The sequence below is a fragment of the Oculina patagonica genome, chromosome 9 (assembly GCF_052425735.1).
Source record: "Oculina patagonica isolate OP01 chromosome 9, crgOcupat, whole genome shotgun sequence".
Taxonomy (NCBI): domain Eukaryota; kingdom Metazoa; phylum Cnidaria; class Anthozoa; order Scleractinia; family Oculinidae; genus Oculina; species Oculina patagonica.
Genome location: NC_135766.1, coordinates 18,070,865 through 18,091,903, shown reverse-complemented (window position 1 = coordinate 18,091,903; position 21,039 = coordinate 18,070,865). Strand labels below are relative to the sequence as shown.

The following is a 21,039-nucleotide window of genomic DNA, read 5'->3' as shown; positions in this document are numbered from 1 at the left end:
GAATCTCTATGCAAATCTGATAGAAAAACCACTAATAATGCAACAAGAACATTTTATTAAATGCATGCGTTCATCCCTAGGGTATAATATTGCAGCATCTACAGTCCAGTTTAGATTTATCAATCCTGAGTAGCAATGGTCTTCTATTAAACACTGAGAGTGAAGCAGAGTACCCTAGACAAATTTTACCCCTCGCCTCTTTGATTATAACCCATCCCCCTGAAACAATGTTGGATTTATTTACTATCTGCAAAACTTGCCTCGTTGAGGGGGGTGAATAGGTTCTTGGCTCGACGAATTTGGTTGTGAAAAAAAAAAAATTGCGCCTCAAAGCAAGAGAGCACAAAGAATCAATGACCCATTGCCATCCTCTCATGGATATGTTTTGAACTGTCTGGAATGCACTGAAACAAAAATGTGCTGTCTTGAACTCATGTTTTTCAAGTGAGCGAAAATGTTTATTATTTACGTCACATGGGAAGCGAAGCTGCATGTATCACCGCATACCTGCTATCAGTATGTCACAATTTCACTTCATTTGCCTCTTTGAATGTTTTCTTTATTCATGGGAGTTGCATGAATGGGCCATTGATGGCTTGTGCTCTCAGGAGGCTTAGTACTAGAGCGATTTTTCTACTACCAGAATGAAGTGTAATAACCTTTGATCCTCTTTCGCATTAAGAAAAATTTCTTTTGAAAATAATCAACCTCGTTCCCTAGAAGAGAGTCCTAGCCTGCATAGCTGGCGGGATTCGAGTGCGAGTGCTTGCTTTGAGACGGGCCAGCGAACGGCAAAGAGAGGGAACCGTGGAGCCGCGAGGAATTTGGAGCGAGTCGCGAGGGAATTGGGGAGAAGTCGGGCACCGCTCGAGGCAAGCACTCGCACTCGACTCCCGCCAGCTACGCAGGCTAAGAGAGACCCTGGGAATGAGGTTAGAGAATATTTTGTGATCTGATTAATACAATCCGGGAACGAGGTTGATTATTTACAAAGGAAATTTTTTTTAATGCAAAAGAGGATCAAAGGTTATTACACTTTATTCTGGTGGTAAAACATTGCTGAATGAGTTTAAAGTATCTTTCTGTCAGCATGTTTACCATTAAATGCATAAATTAATTGCAGTTTGATATTAGAATGGAGTGAGTGAGTCATTGAGTGAGTGCAGGCGATAGTCACTGTATTTAATTAATACCTCATTACCATTCGGTAAAAAGGACCCGCCATCTCTTCACTGTTTTGCCTGCAATCAGTATTTTGGTTTCCTTAATACCCTTGCAAGATGCGACAGCGACAAGCCAATTAACTGGAGGGAGAACTCAAACATCTCTCGTGTTGTTTTCCATCTTTTGTTCTTAAGTCAAGTGCCTCGCACTCTTTTCGTTGACGTTTCGCGTAATACTGAAGTATAAGACTGACTTGACAAAACTACCGTATTTCCTCGATTAAACGCCAGGCCCCGAATAAACGCCAGGTCTCCAAGCTGTAATTGAAAATAAACCCCTTGAACAATCATTTGAGGTTTAATATGCTTAAAAATAATGTCCTCATATAAAGCTGCCAAAAAAAATGAAAAAAAAAATCTTTCCTTAGGAACATAGAGCTTCAACAAATTCTTGGAATCAAATAAATGTCGGCTCTTTCGGGCCAAATTTGAAATAAACGCCGGGGGCGTTTAATCGAGAAAATACGGTACATGGGTCAAAAACTAGCGAAAAAAATGCATTATGTTTTCTGAGCAGGAATGACATTACTACATTAAACCTGTATTTCAGATTAGAAATTAACTTTGGAGTTATCTGTGGTTTGAACGTTGATACTGCTGTATATTTTAAGCAAAAAATGAATATCGCTACACATGTTCAAAATAACCAACAAACCGAACGTTTGTCCACACAAACTGACACCTTGGCCAGACATTGTCTGTTGAACAGCCATTATTTTGAGCCCAGAGCACCAGATTTAAAGTGTTGACCAGTCGTTATTTTGAGCCCTGAGCACCAGATTTAGTGTGGAAAAATGGGAATGTTAAAATTAGTATTCATTTCAGCTGTTTCAAAACTTTTGGCCCTCATTGTAGTTATCCAAATGACTTGACAACAAAGGCAATGGATTACATCTGCATCAACCCTCCAAGTTTATTTTTTACTTTGGTGGCCAATTGGCCACCAACTGCTCAAGTTTGGTCGCCAGTGAAAAATTTTTGTCGCTAAAATAAATCACTCTTTCAATCCTTCTTCTCAATTTTAGTCGCCAGGCTGGTGACTTCGGTTCCAATTTAGTCACCAGCTCCAAAATTTTAGTCGCCATGGTGACTAAAATGGTCTTAACTTGGAGGGTTGTGCATGCAGGCTGAATGAAAATACATGTAGTACAAGCTGCGAAAGCCAGATCAGAGCTCATTATTAGGACTTTCTGCTGTAGTGTGGGTAGCCAAGTGTGCCTTGAGATAACATCGCATCCTAAAACACTTCTCGCAATGTATACATTGAAATGGTTTTTCACCAGTGTGCGTCATTGTGTGCCTGCTGAGATCTGATTTAGATAGGAAAGCCTTCTCACACTGCCCACACTTGAATGGCCGTTCACCATTATGTGACCTCATATGGAGTCTGAGATTACCTCGATCTAAGCAACCTTTTCCACACAAACTGCACTTGAATGGTAGCTTGCCAGTGTGATATAACATGTGCAACTCGAGATAACGTTTTGATTTAAAAGCCTTGTCACACTGGGTACATTTATGAGGTTTATCATCGTTGTGTGACAACAGATGCCTCTTGAGCTGGTGTTTTAACTTGAAAGCATTTTCACACTGACTGCATTTAAAGGGTCGCTCATCGGTGTGAGAGAGAACATGCTTCTTGAGATGGTCTTTTAACTTGAAAGCCTTTTCACACTGACGGCATTTAAAGGGTCGCTCATCGGTGTGAGAGAGCACATGCTTCTTGAGATGGCCTTTTAACTTGAAAGCTTTTTCACACAAACTGCACTCAAAGGGCGCATCATCAGAGTGTGTTAACATGTGTGACTTAAAACTCTGTTCTCTTTTAAAAGCCTTCTCACATTGAGTACATTGAAAGCGTTTATCTTCAGCGTGTGATAGAACATGCTGATTAAGATGGTCTCTTCCCTTAAAAGCTTTATCACAATGACTGCATTTAAATGGTCGTTCATCGGAGTGTGTTAACTTGTGTCTCTCAAGACTGTATCTAGATTTGAAGCATTTCCCACACTGACAGCATTTTTTTAATTCTGTGTGGCTGTTTTTATGTTCAGCAAGAGATGAACCATCTACAAACCATTCATTGCACAGCGTACATTGATACGGTTTTGCACCAACGTGAATTTTCCTGTGTTCCTCAAGATCTCCACTTTGATGAAACCTTTTGTCACAAAAGGGACAAGCATAGATTCCGTTAGTATGTGCCCTCCTCTTATGTTCTGCCAAACTGGACAGAGATTTGTAACTCTTCTCACAAATACCACATTTGTTAGGTGCCTCATCACTGTGGGCTCTTTCATGTCGAAGTTTCTTAGACCGGGTCATAAAGCTTTTACTACAAACACTGCAGTTGTACGGTTTAACACCAGTATGTGTTCTTTGGTGTTGCACAAGAGTTGAGTTTCGAGCAAATTGTTTATCGCACTGATTACATCTGAAGGGTTTCTCTCCAGCTTGCAAATGCAACTTTCTATGAGTCATGAGGGCTGAGGGATTTCCAAAATCCTTGTTACACAGAGAACATTGGTATAGCTTCTCTCTCGCACTGTGAATTCTACATGTCTTGTGATGAACAAGATCAGATTCCTTGGAAAAATCTTTGCTATTCTCAGCATTACCTTCCGTGTGTGTTACTATATGAGATGCAAGAGAACTTAAATATGCAAACTCTTTGTCACACTGTGTGCATTTGTAAGGCATCTCACTGGCAGCACAGGTGCAGGCACGTGTATGTATCTTTTGATGTCTTTTCAGTTTAGATGAATCCGCAAAGCGTGCCTCGCATTCTGAGCATTTGAACTTTTTCTCATTGCCAAAATGAATTCTCCTGTGCCTGCTAAGGGCCGCTGGTTGTCTGAACAACTTGCCACACAATTCACAGTCAAAAGTTTTGGCAGAACTGTGAGTAAATTTGTGTGCACTTAGATTTGACTGACATCCAAATGACTTGCCACATTGACTACAAACATAGGGCTTTGCCCTAGAGCACATAAGTGTTTCCTGGTGAAGCTCAAGACGTATGGTATTTGCAAAGTAGGTACCACACTGAAAACACCGGAAACGTTCTTTCGTTGGGTTCATAATGTAATGTGTGTTTGTGGATGTCCGTTTCTGTATCAAACTCCTTTGCACAGTATTGACATTTGCCTCCAGGCCAGCTTCCATAACTAATTCACCTATTGTAAAGATAAAATACAAACAGTGTAAGCTTACAGCCATGACCAAGAAAGTGGAGAGCTCTACTATTTCAAAGGCTCTTATTATACCTGCCAACTCTCACGCCTTGTGTGTGAGTCTCACGCCTGCGAGTTGAAAACTTCGATCTCACGCCAACTCACACTTACGAACCAATTTCTAACATCTGGTCGAAAAATGTGAGTTTTTACAACCAAAATGGACACACTTAAAAAATGTAAACTCAAACCAATGTGAGAAACGAAAACTCCATGTAAAATGAGTAAATGACGATACTTTCTTCGAAATCTCAGAGTTTTGACGAGAAAAGCATTTGGAACAGGGTCGTGTTTAGCAAAACACGCACTAGGATTGGGATATGTTCGGAACGTCTTCGGAATACCTCGGAAGTCTTCGGGAGGCTTCGGACATTGTCATATCCTCTTCGAAAAGCCCGGCACTCTCAGGATAAAAATCTCACGCCTTTGACCCAGAAAAAGTTGGCAGGTATATCCTATGTGAGTTTAAAGGAGCTACGTCACAGGGATTTTGCCTAACCTCCCAGGGTCCTCTGTATGAGAAGAGAAGACCTTGGCAATGAGGCTACATGACCATGCGGCTATGCAAATCTATACCAAACAAAAGGGAGATACATTCATGTACAGTTTTCTTTGTGCACCTGAATAATTTACACAGTACCTCGTTCTTTAATCCATGCCATGTAGCCCCACAGCCACGTAGCCACATAGCCCTGTAGCAACATAGCCACATAGCCGCTGTTTCTGAGGTATTGCTTCAAAGTGGCAGGGATAATTCTGCAGTTACTCTGAAACTGGATAGCCCGTTAATTCAACGTGTTGAAAGTAGCCTGGTTTGAGTGTCAGTCCAGATTTCAGTGAAAGCAGGGAGTAACTGCAGAATACCCTGCCACTTCAAAGCAGTACCTGAAAAACAGCGGCTACATGGCTACGCGGCTCATGGATTAAAGAACGAGGTATATTCATACTACACGACTACGCGGCTACGTGGCTTCGTGGCTACTCGGCTACGTGGCTATGCGGCAACGCAGCTACGTGGCCACGTAGCCACTGTTTTAGGTATAGCTTCGTAGTGGCAGGGTATTCTGCAGTTAAGCCGGAAAATCTATCAAAATTAAGCTTATTTTATGCACGTTGTCTGACAGATTTATTTGCAGACTGCAGACTTGCAGACTAATGACTTTCACTCTGGTTAGCCTACTATGCACTCCAGTTACTATTCACTCCAGTTAGTCTGTTTACGGTTAGATCTCAATAATGGTAATGGTAACAATATATTTTCTCTTAGTCAGCAGTTTGCAATCTGCAAACTGCAAATGTCACACACCGATTTTTGCATACCATAGTAAAATATGCCTCTTTCGCACAGTCTCATGGAAAGATTATAAAGCAGTTAGTGGGAATCTCAAACAGAAATAGAGACAAAAGATAATACCTGGTGTTTGGAGTTTAGTGGAACTGTTGTTTGTGGAAATTGTGAGCCGTACAGTATTCCAAGCAATCTTCCCGGGAATCTTGCATTTTGCACAACAAATGAGCATTCATGAGTTAGCTTAGCGGCCTCCCACAACACTCATACGGGAACTTATGCTTGCTTAGTGGCCTCGCTTGATGTCATCTCAAAGTCAAAGATGGCGGATGCTAGAGAACTGCAGGCAAATTTGACTGAATACCGTGCACAGTTAAGACAGGCGAGTTTCTTTTGAAAAAAATAACGCCAGTTCGATTGCCGACGCGACAAAGTTTCGTCAGCGTATTTCTTTTTAGAAGCTAAAACGGCGAATCTTTTTTCCTCGCAGGTTGAAGCGGCGTTGACCACGGATCCTGACAACGAGGAACTAAAAAAGTTAAAAGGAGATTTACAGGTTTAATTTTGCCCTTGTTATTTGTTTAATTCCTTTTTAAGTCGCTTTTAGCTGTGGTAGGGTGGCATAACTACTCTGTAAGGCCGATACCCTGGCATAGGGTACGTTTAAACATTGGCGAGTCGCTATTGACTGCCATCAAATAATTTGTGTCTGTTTTTTTGAAAATGCACCAAATGGCGTTTTTAATGGCGTATTTACACGCTGTAGGAAATTTCAAAGTTTTCTGAATGTAAATAGAATTAATGCCCTCAGTGTATCAAAAAGTTGTTAGTAAACTTTAATGTACAAAATGTGTCCTAACCTTGAATTATAAGTTTGTTTTAGACAAAGGTTAAATAACTTGGTTTGTAATAGCATTATTTTGTATTTTATAGGAAGTGATAACCCTTACATTGGACCTTTTGAAAGTGAATGAGGTAAGGCCCTTTCTTTTTTTTTTTACCAAAACTGTTTTCTGCTCTAAAATAATATCACGGCTATGGGCAAGTAATTCTGTTTTCCCACTGGAATGTACTAAACCGCTTTTCCGGGAATAATTTTGAACTTTTTCTGCTCACTTGACCGATGAGCTAGGGCCCATGTCAACTGTGTACTAAATCATAAGACAAGTTAACCGCGAAATGCAACAGTACTGGGAAAGCTGACTTTGAGAACAGCTTGTCCAAGGGGTAAGCTAGATTTCAATTTTTTTTTTCAAGCCATACAGTACCGCTCAATTCAAAACTTGAAATTTTTGAGTCTCATGTCAAGAGTTACGAGTTTTGAAGTCTCAAGCTGAGAAAAATAATACATTACAGTTACATTTATACATTTATAATGAGCTTGTTGCTTGAATGAATTCCTTGAGAAATAAATTGTACAATCGGGATACACTCTTTAGTGTTGTAAGCAGTCGAAGCCAGTTTGCAGGCTACTCATTTCTTAAAATCAAAATCATAACACACTGGCTCGTTCCTCGCATCTTGAAATTCACGTGACTCAAACTTCAAGACACGAGGATCAAACTGACATGTTTACACACAGTTTGGGTCTTTGTATTATGTTCTCAGGCTAGGAACTTCACTCTCATGGTTGTTTCACCTAGGAGTGTAATATGGGGTCCACTGGCAAACTGTTAGCCCAAGCAATGTGACAAAATTTTAGGAGCTGGCGTACATTGTTTACCTATAGTGCCTGATCACATAAAAAATGTTTACTTTTTGTTGCAATAATAGTTCCTTTTAAAATTCAAAATAAAAAACTTAGTATCCATGGAGGCTTGAAATAAACTTGTTTTGCCCTTCGGACAGCAGCTGTGCTACAATGATACATTGGTGCACCAGTCGGCCTCAATATTTTCTGTCACAATATGAATATTGATATTTGAACAAAATATCATGTCATTACAATACTGTAAAAATTCATATTCTTCATCATTATTCAGATTATTATAAAAATTGTCTTTATCTCATGTTAGAAAGGAGCTGTCAGTGATGCTGGAGCCTCGGCAGGTATCAAGTGGAAAGTAGGTCAGAAATGTCAAGCGGTCTGGAGTCAGGATGGCAAGTAAGTTGAGCTGAACATGTTTTACTTAAATATAATTATTTCGTGTGTTTTTTTTTTTTTGGGGGGGGGAGTGTGGTGGCTTAATTATGACTGGGGATGGTAGCTTTTCAAAAATAAACCTAAGTCCTTATTTGAATTTTATCAATTTTAGAGAAATAATGTGGTCAACCTTTATAGATAATGGGACCTAGCCCGGTTGTCTCATGTCATGTCAAGTAGAGACTGGGACTAGCCCGGTCAAACCTCACGTGTAGTTATTTGTTAGTTGTTCATCATTCGGATTTGTTATGCTCGAATAAATCGTCATTTAACAAGGAAATGGATGAACTCTTATCTAAATTTATGTGAGCCCTTTTTTCCAAAAATAAAATTCAGTGTCGAGATATATCACACAATGCAAGGACCCTGGCCAGGACTCAAACCCAGATCACTTATAATAATCCAAAGTCCAGCATGCTAACCATTAGACCACAATGCATCCAAATGCCTTTTCCTTTCATTTAAAGTCCAGCTTTAATTTATATTAATATACAATCTTCGTTCACTGTCCAAAATCCATGAGCGCCATTGGTTAAAATAGATCACGTAATTTTGCTTTACCTGTCGTCAGTTAACTCCGACAGTGCAGTATTGACAATAATCACAAAAATCGTGCATTATTGAAAGTGTTTTAAGCTTCAAGGCTTGTATAAGTGGAAGAAAAATATATTCCTCAATTAATAAACGATCCAGTACCAAAAAAATCGAAGAGGACAACAACTTGAAGCGCTTTCATGTTCAAAGGTAAACTTCAGCTGAAAAAATTCATTTTTGTGTGCTATTGACTTGCTTGTTGCTTGATTGTGAAAGCCATCGACTTGCTTTGAACAAGCTTCTCGCTGACTGTATTTATGAACGACCACAGCTGATGAACGATTTTATGAACCATTTTAAGCTTTATTTCTGTACGGCTTATTTGTTATTTTTATATTAAGCTTATTGATCTAATTCTGTGTAACTATGTACTACACTATTTACTTTTAAAATACTAGTATACTTTACTCAGATTGTATATTAAAAGGGTTAGAGTCTGTCCGTTGTGCTTTTTGACAATACACGCCTTGCTGGCCTCACAATGAACTCAAGATTTTCAATACTGCACTGGGCTACGCCTTGTGCAGTATTGAAAATTTCTTGTTCATTGTGCGGCCAGCGCGTGCGTGTATTTGTCAACAAAACACTCACAACAGTCTCTAACCCATAAATACCGTAAATTAATTGCAACAATTTGGATCAGTATGATTTGTTAATCTTTGTATTGGTTTGTTTTCTAGTTACTATGATGGCACTATTGACAGCATATCTGATGATCTTACAACATGTACAGTTTCGTTTGACAAGTATGGAAACACAGAAATTGTCAAGGTCAGTCATGATTACAATAAAATTATAAATGTACATACATGTATGTATTTTGAAAGTCAAGTGGTAGATACATGCAAAATTCTACAGATGTACTGTACTGCTCATAATTATACAATTAAGTACATGTTCTACAGATGTTCATCTTTAAGCTAGGTGTTTTATAAAGTCATTAATTAGTGAAACATTATTAAGTCTTCAATTTGCCAGGAATGAGAGATGCTCTGTCAAAACTACAATTAAAATAAGTCTGGACTAGTAGACAAAATACATAGACCAAGAAACATATGTTGCAGTTAATTTTTGATCTCAGTTAATTTTTTTTTAACTAGTTAGTTTTTTTTCTAACTAGTTTTTTTATATACTAGGTTAATAAGTAGAAAAAGCAATACACCTCCCCTCCCTTGATGTCTCATTACCCCCCCCCCATCTTTACTAACACCACTCCCCCCTACTATCTGCTATTAACATTATTCCCCTCCTCTAAGTACTATCATCTATTTTTTTTTTCTTTTTACTAACCTGCACTGGATTTGAACTCTTGACCTCTGGATTTGCTGTCCAACCCCTTACCACTTTGCCATGTAGGAAATGTTGGATGAACCACTATTTTTTAAAAATATATGACTCCAACCCATACCCTAACCCTAACCCTATTATTTACCTAGTATAAAAAATTAACTAGTTAGAAAAAAGCTAACTAGGTAAAATTTAAAATTAACTGAGATCAAAAATTAACTGCAACACATAAATGTACTAGCTTACATTCATCTATGTACATAGGATGTACAGTAGTGACTCAAGAAACTTGTGACTACGCAATGCAAAATACAAAAACTACATGTATTATAAAAACAGTACAGTTGTATGGTTCACAAATATTTCTTAATTTATTTCACACACTTTGATAACATCTCATATTGAAAACAGGTTTCATCATTAAGAGAAAAAGATCAAGCTGGAACAAAAAGACCTGCTGAAACTGGGAAAGCTACAACTACAGCTGCAGCTGCAAGCACATCAAAGAAATCCAGGTACCTGTAACAGTCATATTATAATTACAATATTCAGGGATGTTGCTGAGGGCTGGTTGCCGGCTAATTTCACCGGCTGAAAGAGAACTTGAATCCAGCAAAATTTTGACATGAAAACAAGACTTACGGTAAACCTTTAGAGCAATCAAGGCCAGAAAAGCCAGAGCTCTGCGCTTGTAAATGAGCCAGCTAAGTGTTCTCTTAGCTACACCCCTGATAATACACAGAAATGTAGAAACCAAGCCGCCACCTACAAAATGTGTACACTGCATAAAAATAATTAATACAAATTAATTATTACAAAAAAAAATTAGCCATACCCCCCCCCCCCCCCCGCCGGCCGCGATTTTCTCCCGGGGTTTTTTTTTTTTTTTTTTTTTTTTTCTCAAAAAAAAAAAAAATAAAAAAAAAAAAAAAATTTTTTTTTTTTTTTTTTTTTTTTTTTTTTTTTCCCCCCCGGCGGGGCCCCCGCAAAAAAAAAAAAAAAATGAACCGGGAGGGGGGAAGGGCCCGGGGAAAAAAAATAAAATCCCAGGAAATGGAAACAAATTTTTTTCGAGCCCTGCCATAGTACCAGTAGTTTTGAATGGTGTATCAATGACCTCTCATCATTTTCAAATTTGTTTGACTTAAAGTCAGATTCTTGTGTGTCCATTATAATAATAAAATTGCTTGTGAAATTCTTGTTGCATGTTATTTAAATGACATACAATGTGGAATGTAGAGGGTGTTAATTAAGCGTATTTGTGTATATTTTGGGATGCTTATTTCCCAGGGGGGGGGGGGTACTCCGGCTTGTTAATGACGGGGATGATCGAAGGATTTTTTTGGGTTTGAAATTTCCGATTCCGGGATTTTTTGGGTTGGAAAATTTGGCAAGTATTTTTTTTGGTATCTTGATTTAGATAGGGGATTTTTTGGGTATTAAAAATGAACTAATGTGCCTTGGTGCGGCCTTGGCGTATTTATGGTATGATGAATAAACAAAACAAGCGTTCTTTGTGTTATTTTATTGCACCTCCTGGCAATTTAGGGGTAATTTGACAAGGGATTTTTTGGGGGGTTATTTTTGGTTCAGGGATTTTTTTGGGTAATGTCGGAAGACTTAGGGATTTTTTTGGGTCCTGAATTTTGCCTTCATTCAGTCATCCCCGTCATTTACAAGCTGGAGTACCCCCCTGGGGCTTATTTCTGAGTGGTACTATTGTATTGCTTTGATTGAGTCAGACTACTTAAGTTTTCAGTTTCTAAGGTTCCCTGTCTTTAATAAAGAGCATTTCCTAAAGGAAACGGAAATTTTTTTGTCCAAAAAAATCCTCTTCCAAAAATTATTTGTTTTAATAATTCATTTATGCTTTTGAAGTAGCATGCATCTCATAATAATTTTATTATATTTAGTTTTCTTTTTAAAAAGAAGTCTTGTATTTGGTATTTCCAGGGCTGATGAGGATGCCCTTCGAGAACAGAAAAAGAAAAAGATGTTAAAAAAGAAACAAAGAGCTAAGGTGAGGAGGTCAAATGGGACTTTTGAAAGTAGTATTATTTTCAATCTGTAGCATCATTAGATCACATCTGTACTTTAACTGCAGATGTTGTGATTTAATCTTGTTTTAAGAATTTTCAAACCAGTTTGCTTTGAAGTTATTTCAGTGCAGTTGATACACGATTGATTGATCATGATTATCGTGTTCCACTTCTGAAAACAGTCACAGATTTTTGCATCATTACCAATTAGAGTGCACAAATTCTGAAAACTCTGACTACTGTATAATAAAAATGCTGTTTGATAACCATGACCTTATTATTTAATAGGAAATTGAAGAACAAAGAGAAAAAGATAAACACAACTGGTTGGACTTTTTTAACAATTCCAAGGTAAGTCATCTAACTGAGTAAAAAGAAATTGATTCAGTGTTGTGCTACTTGTGTAACACTGTTGTTAAAGCTAATAAACTGTAAGTTTTTAAAGTTAGTTTAATTAATAAAGCGATTTTTGCTTGAGTATCAAATAAAGTAATTCACATTAATTCGCTCTGGTTTAGACTTGCTCCAAGTCGTTCGTTTTGTGTTGATAGAGATACTTGAGTAAGTTTGTGTTGAGTGACTGCGCAGAATTTATTTGTTCATGCGTAACGCACGAAGCACACTGAATGACACACTACATTGAGGAATGGCTCAGAATGAGCAACGCTCGTTCCGCCACAAACCTCTGCTTTTTTGTTTTTAATGCCCACACGTGCCCTCCGTTTCCATTTCCAGCAGTCTCCTGCGAATCCAACGAGCCACTTGGAGCAAGTCTAGCTTTGGTTTTGCACTATGCTTAGTGACTGGTTTAAAAATATCTTGGGCCACTTTTTCATCCAGTCTGAAGAAAAACCAAAACCAATTGTACTCCAGCAAAAAAAAAACAACAACAAAATGAAAAATGCATTGAATGATGATTATTGGTATCTGTGTTTATTGTCACCCGAGTTCAGTGTAGAGGTGTAAACAGACATTTTTTAAAAGAATTTTTTACAAGTTTTAACCAAACTTTATTGTACATGTAGTACTAACACGGTAAAGTAAGGTCAGTGTCTTACATTTTGTTGTCTTCATTGTAGGGAAGCGGCTCTAGCAAATCGGGAAAGAGTTTAAAGGGTGTATCAAAAAAGAGCATATTTGCCTCCCCAGAGTCAATTCAAGGAAAGGTAAGTCTTGTCAGGTTTTCACAGAGTTTGTTTCAGTTGGGAAAGCGTATGGGGGAATGGAAAAAAGAGTGGTGCTTGGTTGAGCCCTGTCAGGGTCACTACAGTATGTTGTGTTCTGGGACCTGCCTCGTCCCCAGGCGTCCACCTCCTTGGTGATGCACGGGTCGCTTGGTGTTGTGGGACTGACATGCATGGTTAGCTTGGCGTTGTTGGCCTGATGCGGATGGGAATATGTACCCGCATCCGGCAACATAACCATCAACCCCCTTTTTTTCCCCCCCCCCCCCCAAAACAAAAAAACCCCACACCCGCACTCTTAACCATTCGGCCGGCCAATTTGGGACAAGGCAGCAACACTCTCACAGTGCCTCTCTCCACCCAGGAGAGTAATTGTGTTCCTGTAAACTATTAGGGCGACCTGAAAAAATGCTGAGGAGCAGTCTGCAATGGTCTATTTATTAGGGCCTCTCTGTGGGGGACCATATTCCCTTGTTCCCAACATTGAAAATTCCCGTGTTTCCTAAAAGAATTTCTTCGATCTTGGTGTTCTTTAAAATACCCTTTTGATCCAGAGTTCCCAGTTTGATGTTCCTTTTGCCCCCATGTTCACAAAACGTTAATGGCCATACTCCCTTATTCCCTGAAACCCCTGGGGAGCCTAGTTTACTAACATCCCATCTGGGGGGGGGGGGGGGTAGCAAGACTCCTAGTCGCTTCATGCTTTCAAAACCGGTTAGGCTCCTACAGTTCCAGAGGCTGGGGAGCATTTTGAAAGGTGGGCGCATACCTTCCCCCCTGAAAGGGGGGGGGGGGCATTTCCTCACTCAAATTTCCCAGTATATGTCTGTAATCATGTTGTGACAATGCATAACAAGGCCGTTCAGACGATCCTGCTTCTTGAAAGAATAAGATATCTATCTTATGCTGCGCTGGCGGTAATTTCGGCACTGAAATATGGGGGGGGGGCGCTGAGCATCCGTCATTTTGGCTGCCCCCCCCCCCCTGCTCACCGCTTATGAGTTTGCAGTTGAATTGATTTTCGTAGCATGAGGTAAAGTGCAAAGGGTAAAAACAGCAACAGGAGTTAGAAAATCCCAAAAAGGATGATTGAAGAGAATTTCACTGACATATATTTTTTTGTCTTTGCCTCTCGTTTCAGGTTGGCGTGGGAACGTGCGGCACCGGAGGGCAACCCATGACGCAATATACACAACCGGACAAACTTGTTTATAAGAGATGATTTAAAACATCTAGTGCTTGTCACGCAATCAAGACAGTGCACACCTGTATAGAACACTTTGAACGTTTAAATACTCCTCGCAAGATCAGTATCTACTAAACATGTTCGTTGTGAGAATGAGAGGACTGGTCATCGTGGTTTTTTGTCGATTTAAGGCCCAATTCTCCCAAAAAGTACTGTAATAAAGGTATCGAAGCAGTTTAGGAGAGTTCGGATTTTCCAGTCACGATTCAAATGGATGATACTAAATTATTATGGTTGGATTAAGAGCTGTATAAATCATAACTACTTTTTAAAACTGTTCTGTTCCGAACAGTTTGTCACTAAGCCCAGGCGGGGGGGGGGGGGGGGGTACTCAGGGTTTTAAGTGACGGGGATGATCGAAGGATATTTTTGGGTTTGAAATTTTCGATTCCGGGATTTGTTTGGGTAGGAAAATTTAGCAAGCATTTTTTTTGATTTGGTAGGGATGTTTTTGGGTATTCAAAACCATCTGAAGATTTGTGGTAGTGCCTTGGCTGTGTAGTTCTGCAAACAAAGTACAAACAAACCTGTTTTGCTGTTGATTTTTGAGGGGTCAATTTTTGATCTAGGGATTTTTTGGGGTTTTTTATGTTATGTTCAGGGGGGGGCTTGATTTTTGCCCCCATTCGATCATCCCCGATCACTTAAAATCCCGAGTACCCCCCCCCCCCCTGGTCACTAAGACCCCGTTCTGTACTCCAAATGAAACTTTACTAATCCAGTTTTTACGTTAAAACTTTTCTTATTATGTGAAAAAAGAATTCGATGTAATATTAGTGGGCCCGTGTGGGCCTGTGTAACACCGTCAAGTCACAACAAAATACATGCCGTTAATAAGATATGTCTGGTTTCTTTGTTTGTTAAAAAAGGCATACGGCATACGAAAGGCGTTATTTCATTTTTAACTTGTCAAACAACATCTAACTATTCAGGACTGATAAATAGTCAGAACTAAGCAATAGGAAACAGTGGAATTGGTGTAAAATCTACTTGTGTTGGAACTTTAAAAATTATTTCAGTTTGTCCACTGCTTCGCCCCAGGCGTCCTCCTTCCTGGTCAACACGGTTCGCTAGGCGTTGTGGGACACGTGCAGATAATATGCTAATATGCTAATTTTCCTTTGAAGGAAAGATTTCTTAGCAGTTTTCATGCAATTTCTCTGCAACAGAAGTATCTAAATAAAATTTTAAGGCAAAAACTTCTTTCACTGAGAAAATTCGTGAAGATATTGATGACGTCATGTTAGCTGACCAATTTCGTGATGTTTTTATGGGGAATGAGTCGAAAGTCGAAACGTCTTCGGATGTTTCACAAAAATCTTCGGCAAACTTCGTTTATCTTCGTATGGCCTTTGGACCATCTTCGGAGATCTGCGGTCTAGATATTGCTCAAAATGCAACAAGTTGCTCGAAAGGAAAAAAGTTGCTTAAAGGGGAAAAAGTTGCTCGCAATATGAAAAGTTGCCGAGGAACTTGTGGAAAGCCCTAACTCCGCCTCCCAAATAAAATGGTCCATTCCTTACCAAAAACGGATTACGGATGTTGGTAAGACCTGCGAGGGTCAAACATCTGTGACGGTCAAATTTAGTAAGCACGACGTGACCGTTGTGTCCGTGATGCTGTGTTCCTATCCGAGACTGATAGATTCCTATGGATTTCTTTATAAATGCGAGACTTACACGAGAGACGCGTCGTGTGACTACACAGACCTGAGACTAGTTATGGTCATGTGAGTGAGGAAATATAGTCAATGTATGTCAAATCCGTCATGACTGATCGGCTGTTTCGTTTTGATATGGGTGACGACTGGATAAGATAAGATAAGATAAAAGAAACTTATCCCTGTCTGTGTTGCCCTATACTATGGGACACAATATACTAAACATATCTGCTAAAAATATACACTAACTAAACATCTCCACAGAGTTCAACATACTATTGTTGTCACGTAGTCCGATAATTGAGTTTTAATTTTTTTCCGTGAGGGTTTTGATATGAAGTGGCGGATCTAGGGGAGGGGCCCCACCTTATTTTTAAGCCAAATAGAGGCCTGTAGGACCGAGGAAAATGATTATTTATAGCGCCCCCCCCCCCTCCCCCTTATTCCAGAGTCTAGATAATCCAACCGCCCCCCCCCCCCCCCTCATCTGAAGGTCGACTGGACGTTCTGTGACGGTTTTCACAGGGTCTTTGGCCATACTGGAGTGAGGAGTAATAGTCAAATATGTCAAATCCATGAGGATTTATAGTCAGCTCAGTGACGACTAGACGTTCCGTGACGGTTTTTACATTGGTCTTACCGTCTATGGTGTCCCTTGACGGTTTTCACACAGGGGCACCCATCGAGAATATAGTTCACCACTTAAAGATAGCACCGTTGAACGTATTTTAGTATTTAAACGGTAGATTGGCATATTTTTCCCCTAAATTTTTTATCTGTTCGGATTTCGCTGTCGTGATCCGAAGTATGGGATCACACCTTCGTTCCAGCCAAGAAGGCTCCCGAAACTAGGTGACCTTTTTAGAGTAAAAATGAATCCGTTAAATCCGTTAAAAATGAACAGTATACCATTTTTAGATTTCGAAATCATAGGAAAGGCAGGCGCAAAAAATTTACAATGAATGTTCCGAAAATTCTAGATCTCTATCGTCTTCCGAACAGATATTTTAACGAAATATTCCGTTGGGTGCCCCTGTTCACAGGGTTCTATTCGCCGGCCATGACAGTCGCGGGTTTTTATACCAACGCCCTACAGGAACAGTCCCTGTTTGTTGTGTTATTCCTAGAAAAAAAAAGGATGTGTTATGCGATAGCCACGCATTGTGAACTCTGCTACTGTTTGTTTTAGTGGTGTGCACATTTGACATTTGAAATATTCCAAGAAAGAAAGAATGTTGACACATGGCCATAATTGTAAATAATTAATATGCAACACAAGTAATCCAAATCCACTTTAAGAATAAGTTAGTGCTTTACGTTAAAGGACGAAAAAAGTCTTGCCACATCTGAAATTATGGAACATTTCGAGGAGAAAGCAAGGTTTTGAATTTGAAAGCGAAGAAGTGAAATGTGGATTTAATATTCCAAGAAACAACGGATGTTTGAAATATGCTAATTACTTCCGTGAGTGCCAAATATTGTAAATAATACCCAAACCCAGTTCTGGGTCAAAACCACCACAACGCATCACAGCAAAGGAAGGGAGTTGAAATATCTGTATCATGTCTGAAATTGTGGAACATTTCGAGAGGAAAGCAAGGTTTAAAGATGAAAGCGAAGCCGAAGTGATTAGAGAAAAACTCGAACAATTCGTGACCAGCATTCTGGCACAAGTGGAAAAGCGAGACAAGCGATTTAAGAGCACTCTTGTTCATAGCGGAAGTGTGTACGAAGGAGTAAAAGTTCGCCAGCCAGATGAGTTCGACTTTATGATCAGAATTGACTCGCTCACGGACAAACCATCATTCCATCCCTGCGACAAAGGTGAAGGCTACACGAAGCTCGTCCTTGATGAACAAGGTTGGGAAGAATTCAAAGATGTCGAAGGCTTCTTCAACCCAAATCTGCTCTCCCGTTACTTCAAGAAGCTTGTCAATGCATCTTTGAATGACGTCGAATTGCCCACAGGACTGGCCATCCAACGCGTTAATCGAAGATTGTTTGATGAAACGTGGTGGCCTGTGTTCTCTGAGCTACTTGGAAACAGCGGGGGCCAAGAAAATCCATCTGGTGTGATGTACTCAGAAACGCATGGCCCAGCCACAACACTTTACATCAATTGGCAAGGCGGAAACAGTTACAGAAATTTAATTATCAGCGTGGATTTGACATTGACTTTAGATTACCGTCTATCCAAGCTTCCAGTTCAGTTAGCAGAGTTCCCACAGGAAGTGGATGCAATTCTTCAGAACTGTGGATTTCACGTCGTTCCCGCTGGAATCGACAGTTGGCGCATCTCGTTCTCCATGGCTGAAAAAGAAATTCTGGTCTCCTCTCCTGAGGGTTTTAGTGCATGCTACCGTGCACTAAAAGTCTTGAGAGATGACATCTCACAGAGGCTAGGATGGGATCCTTCCTTGGTTCCATCGTACATGTTCAAAACTGTTCTTCTCTCTCAGTTGATCATAACAGACCGCCATCTCTGGGAAAAGAACTACTGGTCGCAAAGGATAATTCAAGTGTTAGAGTTGATTTTGCAAGGCGTGATGCGGGAAGAAATTCTGAGTTTCTTCATACCAAAGCACAATCTACTGACCGTGTCCGATCATGAGAACAAACTGCGCCTGTATGTTGTGGAAGACATGCTAAGTCAGATTAACGGCCTAGAATTTCTTTACACACCAGAAGAGGCCAGAGAGAGAAAACAACAGATCAGGGTTTTAGAAATGATTGATTTGTTGGATTACATTATCTCAGGCCTCCTTGCTGGAAAGAATCCGACTGCCATCTGGAATAAAATGTTTGTCAACATTGGTAACGTTGTTAACTCTCGCAAGACTGGCTGGTTTTGGAATGAGGTCACTGATCTTAATACTACAGAGCTCAGTGAAAATGCTTACAGAAAGTTGGTCCAAATATGGAGATGGATGGAAGTTGCCTTCAAGCAGTTGCTCACCACCCTTAAAGGAGAACTAAACTTGTTGGCTCACAAGTTCTACCTAAGAACCTGTGAGAAGAAAAAGAAATTCGAACTTGAGCACAGGCCCGGACTGTTCAAACACAATGAACAGCAGATTAGTCCTCGTCAAGTTGCTTTCGAGTGGTTAGAAGATATGGTTGATTGCTACATTAAAGAGAACAATCCAACTTTGCCAAATCTTCACAAAGCAGTTTGTCGAGAGTTCAGTGCACCAGGGCTCTTTCATGGTATTGCTGATGTCACAGTGAGGGAAGGAAGTAGCAAAGGCCTTGCTCTTTTGAAACAGCGTTTAGAGCAGTATCTCTTGATGGTCCCTGACAATTTCATAATTACCGCTGTCGTTGATTATGTTAGCCAGATAATTTTCCACGCTAAGGAAGTATTAAAACGTAAACTTGATTACATCACAATACCTGAGTTAGATTTAGATTGAGCTGTAGGAATATAACCATGTTTTCAGCAGTTAGAATAAAGTTTGCAGGCCTCGATGCATTTGGGCAAATTCGTAGGAAAAATTGCCCATTATGTTAATTTTGAACGTGATAAACTTTTTTTTTTTCAGCGACAGGGATTTTCATGTATTGTATCATATAGCCTTGCTGTTGTAAACCGAAAATAGAAGCAATAGATAAAGAGGCTAAATCACTGATTTTACCAAATTTTTGAACAGCCAAAATTTACATTTGTGTCGTAGGAAACCAAAAAATAATGGTACATTTTTATTTAAAATTGCTATATTAGAGCATTGAAACCGTAAACAAGCGTCTTCGGTTGAGGATGGCTCGGATGGAAATGGATTGCAATTTGAAAAATTAAGGCTAAACTTTTAAATGGTTTCCACGCGTCTTCAAAAAATCGATATTCAGATAGCCGTGATTTAATTTCTCTCTTCCTTTAGATGTTCAAAGATAATGTTTTTCGTGGGTCAAGTTGCCTACCACTAATTTCAGAGCAGTTTAGGCCAAAAATCTACTAAATCCCCGCCGTGATGTAGCCTCTTTAAATCTCGTAGCGAAATTAAGGATCAGAAACAAGCTGTAAATACCCTTTGTTACAATATAGTTTAAAATGGTAATCTAGCCAATCAGATCATGTATCCCCAGAGCCACCTTTTCTCATGCAAAGACCCCTCCGGCCAAGAAGCTCCCTGGACGAGAATGCTGAGTAGGGTGATATAAATGTAGCGAATGAAGAACTTGCCAGAGAAAAGACTCCCAAAAAGCAAGTTTGCTTCCGCAAAAATCGATCTTGCGCAGACTATATTACTGTAACTGTTTAGAAGCGGACACCTAATGTTAAGAATGACTTTGTACTATATTTTCGGGATAGTTAAGTGTGAAACGTACGAAATTAGGAAAAAGCAATCAAACGATTAATGATTTGTCAAGATTTTTTTATTAAAATTTACTGTCTCTTGAACATCCTAACATTCCTAACCCTACTTTTCCTAACCAATAAACGGGGATGCTCGTCGTCTAGTTCAGGGGTGAAACTTTGGTCTCACTTAGGGTGTTTCGCACAGAATGCTAATATTTACTAGATAATTACCTAGGCTCACAGCATTATTGGGTATATTAAAATATACTGAATAATGCTCAATATACCCAATAATGCTGTGAGCCGAAGTAATTTCGGGGAACCCAACGCATCATTTCGGTGAATATCTGTTCGGAAGGACTGTTATCCCCTCAGATTTTCTTTCGCGCAATGTCACCTCAAAGTTTCGTGATACAGTCGAAGCTCTCGTAGGCGGACACCCTCGGGTGTCCGCCTACGAGATGTAGCAGTAAAACGGACATCATTTTAATCTGATGAAGGTGGACAGAGGCAATTGAAAATTTACTTCCCTCCTGCCCTGCCCCCCCCCCCCCCCGCCCGTAACTGGAGCTGGCCGCTTACGAGAATGGTTCTCGTAAGCGGCCACTAGTGCCCAGCTAACAACTACCGGACGGACGTGGATGACGACAAAACAAGCACTGAAATATGGTACTGTATGTACCATAATATGGTACTCTGTCCGAAAAAGTAGAAAAAGTATAATTCGTAATCTCTGAAAGTGTCCGCGGCCGCTTACGGGAATGTCCGCTTACGAGAATGTCAAAATACAGAGTTTGCATGGGAGTTAAAACGGGGTTTTAAACAAGGCGGCCGTAAGTAGAGCT

At 39.8% G+C, this 21,039-nt stretch overlaps 3 protein-coding genes and 1 long non-coding RNA gene across 5 annotated transcripts; 2 read left to right on the top strand and 2 right to left on the bottom strand.

The window, feature by feature from the left end:
- Positions 1–35: 35 nt before the first annotated feature.
- Positions 36–6,000, bottom strand: LOC144666340 (uncharacterized). Of its 2 annotated transcripts, XR_013573168.1 has the most exons (3): positions 5,871–6,000; positions 921–4,399; positions 36–729 (listed from the first exon to the last, which is right to left on the bottom strand). XR_013573168.1 is itself a non-coding variant. In XM_078527748.1 (2 exons), the coding sequence occupies exons 1-2, from the start codon at positions 5,974–5,976 to the stop codon at positions 2,391–2,393; spliced, it is 2,115 nt and encodes a 704-aa protein (XP_078383874.1). In that variant the 5' UTR covers positions 5,977–6,000; the 3' UTR covers positions 36–2,390. The 2 variants fall into 2 exon arrangements, 1 of the variants encoding a protein (XP_078383874.1); XM_078527748.1 differs by having other exon boundaries at positions 36–4,399.
- A 26-nt stretch (positions 6,001–6,026) lies between these two features.
- On the top strand, positions 6,027–15,222 carry LOC144666417 (survival of motor neuron-related-splicing factor 30-like). Its single transcript, XM_078527848.1, has 10 exons — positions 6,027–6,126; positions 6,235–6,300; positions 6,678–6,719; positions 7,760–7,848; positions 9,162–9,252; positions 10,180–10,283; positions 11,722–11,788; positions 12,096–12,158; positions 12,887–12,973; positions 14,133–15,222. Exons 1-10 carry the CDS (start codon positions 6,067–6,069, stop codon positions 14,211–14,213), a joined length of 750 nt encoding a protein of 249 aa, XP_078383974.1. The 5' UTR covers positions 6,027–6,066; the 3' UTR covers positions 14,214–15,222.
- LOC144666484 (uncharacterized) lies at positions 15,102–15,372 on the bottom strand. Its single transcript, XR_013573198.1, has 2 exons — positions 15,190–15,372; positions 15,102–15,157 (listed from the first exon to the last, which is right to left on the bottom strand). It is a non-coding gene; the product is annotated as an uncharacterized LOC144666484 (long non-coding RNA).
- Positions 15,373–17,032: 1,660 nt separating this feature from the next.
- LOC144666350 (cyclic GMP-AMP synthase-like receptor) lies at positions 17,033–20,413 on the top strand. The gene has a single exon (XM_078527766.1). It carries the CDS (start codon positions 17,460–17,462, stop codon positions 19,308–19,310), a length of 1,851 nt encoding a protein of 616 aa, XP_078383892.1. The 5' UTR covers positions 17,033–17,459; the 3' UTR covers positions 19,311–20,413.
- Positions 20,414–21,039: the final 626 nt, after the last annotated feature.